Source organism: Camponotus floridanus, unplaced genomic scaffold (genome assembly GCF_003227725.1).
Source record: "Camponotus floridanus strain SB8 unplaced genomic scaffold, Cflo_v7.5 scaffold1, whole genome shotgun sequence".
NCBI lineage: Eukaryota > Metazoa > Arthropoda > Insecta > Hymenoptera > Formicidae > Camponotus > Camponotus floridanus.
This window is the reverse complement of record NW_020229214.1, coordinates 9,648,419-9,657,448: the sequence shown is the minus strand read 5'-3', so window position 1 is coordinate 9,657,448 and position 9,030 is coordinate 9,648,419. Positions and strand designations below refer to the sequence as shown.

The window sequence follows — 9,030 nt, the reverse complement described above, 5'->3', positions numbered from 1 at the left end:
ACATGATTTGATTCTAACATCACCAACAGCTTCAACTTGATTCGCAATAATTGCAATAATCTTTTGCCACGAGAAATGTTGAATCATGTGCGAGTCTTTAAATCTAAGCGCAACACGCGATTTTCATCTCTATATTATAATAAACGAGTATGAACGCGAAGATAAAGGGGATATCATTATTATAAATCTCGTTGGTTGTCTTAAAACATAATTTTACCGGACATTATATAATTTTCCTCATAAATCCATGACTGGTAATCGATAGTGACGGTCGAAGAGTCACGTGTTAATCAGTTCGTTCGTTTCACCTTTTATTCATAATTTTCGGAAGAACAAAGTTCGGTAAAATGACAAACTAATACTATGAGATTCGTTAAAAAAAAAGTACGATGTATGTAGAAGATTGATAAAAATTACAAAAAACATGTCTTACACAATTAATATATTATTAAATTATTATATACATATACATATATGTTTTATGTATGCATATATGTATATGTAATATTGTAAAAAATTATGAATAAAAAATGTACATCTCATCAGCATACATATAAATTATAAAATTTGCATATATTACACGTACATTTAAAAAGAAATTAAAAAAATCTGCCACTGCAAAATGAATTTTTATAGCGATAATTTATAGATTATATTTTTAAACATGTCGTATAACATTGGTGCGCTTGTGCTACTGCTAAAGCATTAATTAAACTTTGTAAGAAAATATATATTATATTGAGTTTAGAAAAAACATTATTTATAACAGCTTTTGAAATATTAAAAATGAAAGGAATGAAAAACATCTATGTTTTTTTACATTACTTATGATTCAACAATGATTACATCAAAATCTGACAGTAAAATATTAAAATCCTGTCGCGTATCATAAAATAGTAATAATCGTAGAAAAGAAAAAAAGATAATTAAAATAACATTAATATATATAATAAAATTCCACTATATGCACAATAAATCAGAAGTAAAAAAACTGATAGCGCGTGTTCTCTCGACCAACAACTAGTCAAAATACATGTCTAATTTATAAATATGTGTCTAATATATAATCTAAGAAAAAAAAGAGAAATATAACGAGGACTTAGAAACATGGAGAAAAGGGGGGAGGATTTACACTACATATGAATATGAAATATATATATATATATATATCTTACGTCCCTGAAAAAATAAGACAGAAATGGAGTAAAAAAAAATTTGAGCTTATATGGCTACAAATAGTGCAACCTATGTATCTCATAAATGTTTATAGCCATTTGTAATTAATTCAAATTTTATATATACAATTGTTTAAAGCTTTACAAAGATCGGTAATATATCTCACTGATCGTTATAAAGCGATATTTCATAAATCATATTTAGAGCTGCTCTTTCCATTGTTAGTATTATAAAACGCATTTCGTAAAACACACTTCAAATATTACCTGTACAGAGTATACACTCTATTGAAATATACATCTTACTTAAAATTCTGAAAATAAGAGTACTTCTACAACTACAAATCATTAATCTGTGATTTAGATTTCAATTAACGACATACTAAGATTATAACATACCTCCTATTGGAATCGTTTTGTAAACATAAGAATGACCAGCCATGGATTTATCATACATCAATAATATATAGAAAATCTAGAATATTGTTCAAAATCAAGATTATAAGATAGGACGCAATTAAATATAAACTCTACTAATTATACAATAATTAATTTGCAGCTCCGTTAAATATATAAGGATATATCTATATGATAAACAGCTAATATTATACAACTACTGTCATTGTGCCCAAATCTACTCTCGCTCACGCGACAATTTCATGGCGAAATACGAATAATTCGTGAAATAGAATTCATGACACATGATGATACAAAATGATATAACAAAGAGACGTTCACATACAGAGAGATATTCCAACCTCACAGATCCAATCTTAATGATTCGCCGATGTTAAGAATTATACAGAGATAAATTTGTATTATAAAACTAAATAAAAAAAAAAAATTCTTTGTTTCTATAATGTGGCTCGAGTGATTCTATAATATATTATATATATAATCATAGCTATAAAATATCTAGTTTTTTCTCTATTTCACTCTTTCTCGTTTCACCTGCATAAATTGTATAGATTGTAATATATAAGATGTAGATCCATATAAAACAAATCTACAGATACATATCTTCAATTATGAGATAATACTGTCTATCATAGCCAGTTTATATGTATGTTCTGTTCTTTCTGTACGTGATTGATCTCGATAATTCTGATTTAAATCTACATATGTCTCTTCGATAAAACGATATATAGTGACACAAAACTACCTACACGAAGATATAGATTTCATACAAGAGCGTTATGAGAGTGTAAGCTTGGGTACAACGCAAATATGTCTTAACAAATAGTCATCAGTATCTTTTTAAACGACGCGCGAGATGACATTCTCTTTCGATAATGATACATGTCCTCTCACGACGCGGTACTAATTTCTCGATGATGCCTGCTAGGCCGTTTAAAATTGGTCCACCAGCAGGTCACAGATCTCTACCGACATCGATTCTTTACTTGAACGTACTGTTAAACGAAACATCTACAAATGAAAATGTGCAATTGAATAAGACTTTCACACATGCACACAATTTGTCATTACAAATTTTGTTATTAAATTTTTCAAAAATTTGACAAGTTACCTGAGCTTGTTTATTAGGTTCAAGACGCAATAGGCAACCCACTTGTTGCGCTCTCATATGAACGATACCAGCGCAGACAAAATTATCAGGATTTGGATCGATACCGTCAAGTAATTGCATACCAAAACCTTGCAATTTTGTACGTACTTGTGTTAAATCCATCGGTTGCTGTGCTTTGAAAATCTTTTGCGATCGTTGTTGATTCGCTCTAAAAACAGATGAACATTCGATGAATCAATTTAAATAAACCTATTTCTTTTCTTAATTAAGCATATTGTACTTGTATTTCATACCCGCCGAGATTTTTCCATCTTGCGAAGAATGATTCCCCATTCATCTCTGTCGGCTCGAAAAACTTGTTAATTGTTAATGGTAACTTCATTGTGATTTTTTGTGGCACATTATTATAAATGAAAGAGATAATCATGCTCGGCGCATCTGTGAATAAAAAAACAGTATACATATAAATAAAGTAGATTACTGATTATTAGAAATCTGAAAAAATTTCAAATTAATATACCATTATAATCATCGATGCATTCTGCATTGATCATTTGCTGGATCTGAGCGCCAGCCTCCAATATAGGATCAACGGGTTTTACTTGTACAGCCAATTTTGCTTGATTCTCATCTGTCCAAGATAACTGTGGTTGAAAACTGTGTAATGCATATTGCGTTTTGTTTCCATAGAAAAGGCCTATACGTCCAAGATTTTGCCTAAACTCTGATTTTACACCAATTTGTATCAAGTCGCTTTCAAACAAGACACCATTATTCTTACAAACAAATCTGGAAAATATAAAACATATAATAGGATAATAATAAATTCGGATATATGTATCCCAATATTTGAATTATATAAAAATATTTAATTGCAATGTAACTTACTTCTTAGGATTATATGTATTTTGGGTACCATTGGTAGCACCAACTTTATTTGGCATATTATAGATATCTCCCAAAACATCGAGCAATACGCCTGTGTTACTAGAAGGTTGAGAAGAAGGTGGGGTCGACAGTCCTAGTAGATCGGCGGAAGAATTGTTAACTGCTGCAACTGTAACAGTACTAGGAGCTTCAGTGTGATGATTGGTGTTTGGTGCTGGACTCTTGCTTTCTCTAATTTCATTCTCTGGTACTCGACCCGGCTTTTTCTTCTTTAAAACCGCAAGGATGGAGGACTCCCTCTCAGGAAATGCTGGCATTTCTTCCAGCACGGTAGCCTATAAAAATACAACAAATATATTCGATTACGCGAATCATTCAATTATATATTATATATATTGTTATATTATATATTATATATTGTATACCAAAACATCGGTTGAAGCAATGATGCTCAATTGTAAGTATTCCGATGCTCGCTGTTGCAATTCAGCATCTGCGCTACGTAGATTACTATGCTGCCTAAAGACATCTTGAATCTGACTTCGAATTTCAGGAAACAAATTGACAAACTTTATATATGTCGAAAGCAGTAATGCTCGGGTCATAGGAGAACACAAGTGATACTGCACAAAAGAGAGAGCAGATTTGTCATATATATATATTGTATATATATACTTTTTTTTCATAATAATATATGTTTTATTTGTTAAAAATTAGACAAACGCTTACTTTGGAATGTAAGAGCTGGAACTGGACAGCTGGAGAAGACCGCAAGTCACCAGCAATGAGATTGCCGAATTCTCCAAGTATATAACCACCGACTTTAACCATATTTTCGTGACAAGCTGGCGCTTGTAATGCCTACGATAATATACATGACATAAAGTGGTTCGAATTTTAAACAAAAGAAAAAAAAATGATATATTTTACCTCAAAGACTGTCTTTGCAGCATAACCCTGAACATCGTCTCGATTAATAACGATTTGGATAACACGATACCAAACTTCCTCAGAGACATAATCGCCTGCTATCCTAATTAAGTTTAGAATAACGTCGACGTACCAAGTGTAATCAGTTGCATATTTTTCAGCTAGAATCGCTACCTTTAGGACCATCTCCTCTCTAATCGAATAGTCGGCCGTTTCTAAATAATTTAGCATTTCCTGAACTATTTCTTCGGCATTACTTTTATCACACATGGCATACAATAGATCTACCGCCTGTTGTCTCACAGAAACATCCTTTTCCATTTTCATCGATAATATGACGACTTCTTGATGTTTCTTTACGGCTTCATGTGAAAATTCCGAGGTAGCCAAATGGCACATAGACTCGAGTGCCAAATATCGCAAATTAGTCTCGCGATTCGATAAAAATTGTCCGAGTTGGTTGCACGCCCGTACTAGAAGATTCGGCTCACTGTCGTTGTGAATAATTAAACTAATGGCCTCAAAGAGTACAGCATTTTTCGCGTTTGAATGCTGGACCTTTTTCGACTTTGGTGGTTCTTGAGCTTTGTTTAATATTGTTTCTAGACACTCATTTAATCTGCCCCTCACACCTGGATCTTCAGCTGCGGCAATATAAATATAGATATACTATGCAAAATCTATTACATTTCCAAATACAATGTATCCACATGTAAATTAAGTACCTGGTGGTGTATAGTTTTGTAGCAAACGTAGTAACTTGACAGATAACCATGGGGCTGGTACAAAATAATATGTGTAATCCTGTAGATCCGTGTAACTTGACGTAACAATCTACAATTGTAAAAGAAATATAAGAGAGATGTATAATATTCTCATTTTTATACACGGATCAATCAAACTTTAACAACGTACTCTACTCAATCTCGAAACTGCGAGACTAACACAGCCTTTGTATTCGTCTGGATTTCTTTTTACGAGAGCATCTATAAGCGATGCCGCGGCGGTTACAACACCAAGATGTTGATCATTTAACAGATGAACTATGCGCGACGTCCATTCACCGCCAGGTACGACATCAGGCGCGGTGCGTAGTAACCGTAACAGACATAATGCAGCACTTTGTTTCACAACGTCCATAGTATCTCTAGAGAAAATAAATATTACTTTTAAAAAGACTGAGTGACAATCCAATATATTTAATAACTATAAATATAATTGTTTGATTAATATGAACTTTGTATAACGATGTATAAATATACTACGTCATACCCTGAAACAAGTAGTTTTGGAATTTCATTGCCAAAGGCTTCCGCCATTTCCTTGCTACCAATATTGGCAATACATTGCAATGCCAAGTTGACGTGAATCGGATTGCGCGAGCCGAGATCATTCTTTATACTTTGTATAATTAATTTGATCAAATCACTGTTGGTATTGACCAAGACTGATATAAAGAGGTAACCCTAGAATTGAATAATTTTATATCGTTATGCACACACATCACGGACAGGAAAAATTATATACTTACAATCTGTTTTTCCGAATATTTATTTGATGAAAGTAAATTAACAGCTTCCATATGTCCAAAGTCAATGTCATGACCAAGAAGGAAAATGAATAGCAGCTTGCAAACATATTTCTTTTTTTGGTATCCATCCAGAGTTTTATCTCCTTTAAACTTACTGCGAATGTTTGCTAGTTCCTTATTAATTCTTTTAATTTCCGCTTCTTTACTTTTACCTGGTAATATTGATATATTATTCAAAAAAGAGGAAAGATATTTTCTACAGTTTATCTTTAAAAAATGAGATTGCAAAATTATAGTTATTAATGGAAAAGCACACTTTAAAATAAAATATATATAAAGAGAAGATACAATTTTCTCTCTCTTTCTTTTTTCATATATATTTTATTATATTTTTATGCAAATATTGATCAGCAGTAATATATCGATAGAAATATCTGATAGAAGAATCAATGGCACGGCGCCAACTGGCTTACTCCAAGAACAATCCTTTTATCTATATACATTACTATACAATACATATTTCAAAATTGCCAGACATAAAGATGATTGAAATAAATAAATCATGTGTATAAATATAAACTATAATTGTGCTTGTACTTAATAAATATATGGGAAAAACTAGCATATGTTTTTTTAAGTAAATCTTTAGTTATAACGATGCCAATGTGTCACAGATTGATATTTGAGAGTCAAGCTCTATCAGGAAGATAGGCGTATATCAGAACTCCGCCCCCTTTCTCCTGCTCATCTCACTGACACTTTGTTATTTCAATGCCACGCTATCGCTCAATGAATGACATTCCGCTAATAGTTTGATATAAATGACACTAATATATATTTACAGGAAGCATAATTGACAACGATCGAATGGAATAACTTATTTCAATTGCAAATCGCGCATCATAAAAGTTACATTATAGAAGATGTTCGATCGATTCAAGAGCATAAATTACAGCAATAAAGTACTTACAATTTCTGATATCCGATATAAACACCGCCAATCCACGCATACCATCTCCTCTAACGGCCGGCATTCTGCCTCGCTTGTTTAAAACTACCTGTGAATGAAATCGAGCTATAAAGATACTAAACGTTTCGTCCCCTCCAATCTGTGACGTGCACACGCTTCAACGTAAATATACTGTAATTGGTATTTGTTTCGCGCACTAACAATAAGAATAGCATGACGCAACGGATTAACGAGACGCGTGGTCACTCTTATCGTATCTTCCTACACGCCCATCGCAACTATTTTTTTCGTCCTTTCCTCGAGATGTATTATCGGGAAGTGCGCCATCCGGGACGGAGTGAAAATCGACCGCTCGGTGGACTGCTTGGCGTTCGCGAAAATTGTGCACGAGTCGACGACGATCGACCGACGTGATCGCGACACGAAAAACTTCATCGGAGCCGGCGCGGACTGCATCGAATGCCGACGATGATCTTTGACAGCGGCGCGCACCCGGAGCGATATCTCTCTCTTTCTCGAAAGAGAAAGAGAGAGAGATAGAGAGAGAGAACGAGAGGAAGAGAGAGGGAGAGAGAGAGAGAGAGAGAGAGATATATAGAGAGAGAGCTCGGTACGCGCGATCGTCGAAATCGGCGAGCTCGACGATCGGGAAGCGGAACGCGGGACGATCGTATCGATCGATCGGAGCGTTTCCGAGAAGAGACCGAGGAAAACGAGTGCGCCGTTTTCCGTCCTCTCTCGGAGAGCTGTCGTTGAAAAGGTCGCGTCGCCGGATCTTACCGTCCCGCGAAATTCGCTCGGTATCGCGAAATCTTCGCCTCTAGAGTCGGCCTCGTCTACGTACCGGTCTGGGCTGGGGGGTTGTGCGTTCGCGCACGTCTCGGTCGCGGGGCGCACGGTAGGCGTGGAACTATTCGCGGACCCGTGCCAGAGACTTCGTGGCTGTCGCCATTTGCAACCGTCGACTGGGTCTGACGGACGACGGGCTCTACCCGTCGAAATGCCAGCGCGCATGCGTCGTCCGCGCTGGCGCGTGGAATTTCGTATTTTGAACGCGCTTTATTGCTACGGTCGATTGATCGCCGCGAAAGGGATGTGGGGGTGTCTCTACTCATCCGTCGCTAAATTTCATCGAGTCTCTACGAAAGGTGCGCGACGAAGGGAACTCGTAGAAATTTGTTTTCCGACATTTCCATCGCTTGAAAGGAGTATAGGTACGGATTTTCAATTTGTCGGAAATAAGCCGGAGATCTGCTTCTTCCTCCTCACATTTTCTTACGATTAAGATTAAAGGAGAAAGTATCTCTTATTTTTCGTTCAATTTATTCTGCGAGATTAGTTGAAGTTATTATCTTGAGGCGCGAGAAAAATTTTACAACTTATCGAGAAGATTGAAAAATTTGTATCTTGAACTCGACGGTTGATTGATTATCATTATTACAATTAATAATTATAGTGATTTCGACGGTGAGTCGCGTTTTAATCCGTTTCATTAAAATATTGTGAAACTATTTCCCACATTCCAGTTTGCAATCAGGTACGGTTATAATATGAAAAATATGTAAAATGTTAATAGAAAGAAAAATTGTACGAATTTGTCTGACTCAAATCGTAAATATTTGAAACTGAACATTAATTTCAATGCGTCAAAGTTTAAATGGACAACGTGTCATTTTATTTATAATTTCAACTCGAATATTTTAGTAGTATCTGAATTTTAAACTTTTATCATCAAGAGTCATTTTATTCAGATTTCATACTAATATTTGAAAAGATGCAATGTAAAATGGCGTCGAAAATTGGCCAAGCCAAATGATGAAAAATGTATCGCTGAAATAAAGTACAAGATTACTGAACAAATATTTAACAGGGTTGTGTAAAACAAAAATTGTCTCATTAGAAGTAATTTATTTCGATATAAACTAATAAAAATTAATAAAAAAATCTTAATAATATAATAAATGTGAAAACTTTTGTCAACATGCAAGTTTATATATCTGAAAAAAAG

The 9,030-nt window shown here is 34.4% G+C and overlaps 1 protein-coding gene across 3 annotated transcripts; it reads right to left on the bottom strand.

Moving 5' to 3' along the window:
• Positions 1 to 1,172: 1,172 nt before the first annotated feature.
• On the bottom strand, positions 1,173 to 8,249 carry LOC105249665 (AP-2 complex subunit alpha). Of its 3 annotated transcripts, none has more exons than XM_011255295.3 (14): positions 7,803 to 8,249; positions 7,023 to 7,110; positions 6,053 to 6,264; positions 5,794 to 5,987; positions 5,437 to 5,668; positions 5,247 to 5,355; positions 4,522 to 5,165; positions 4,321 to 4,452; positions 4,017 to 4,214; positions 3,592 to 3,926; positions 3,224 to 3,492; positions 2,997 to 3,141; positions 2,704 to 2,911; positions 1,173 to 2,603 (listed from the first exon to the last, which is right to left on the bottom strand). In XM_011255295.3, the coding sequence occupies exons 1-14, from the start codon at positions 8,034 to 8,036 to the stop codon at positions 2,526 to 2,528; spliced, it is 3,078 nt and encodes a 1,025-aa protein (XP_011253597.1). In that variant the 5' UTR covers positions 8,037 to 8,249; the 3' UTR covers positions 1,173 to 2,525. The 3 variants fall into 3 exon arrangements, with proteins under 3 accessions (XP_011253597.1, XP_011253598.1, XP_019882614.1); XM_011255296.3 differs by having other exon boundaries at positions 2,526 to 2,603; positions 7,867 to 7,980; XM_020027055.2 differs by lacking the exon at positions 7,803 to 8,249 and adding an exon at positions 7,224 to 7,539 and having other exon boundaries at positions 2,526 to 2,603.
• Positions 8,250 to 9,030: the final 781 nt, after the last annotated feature.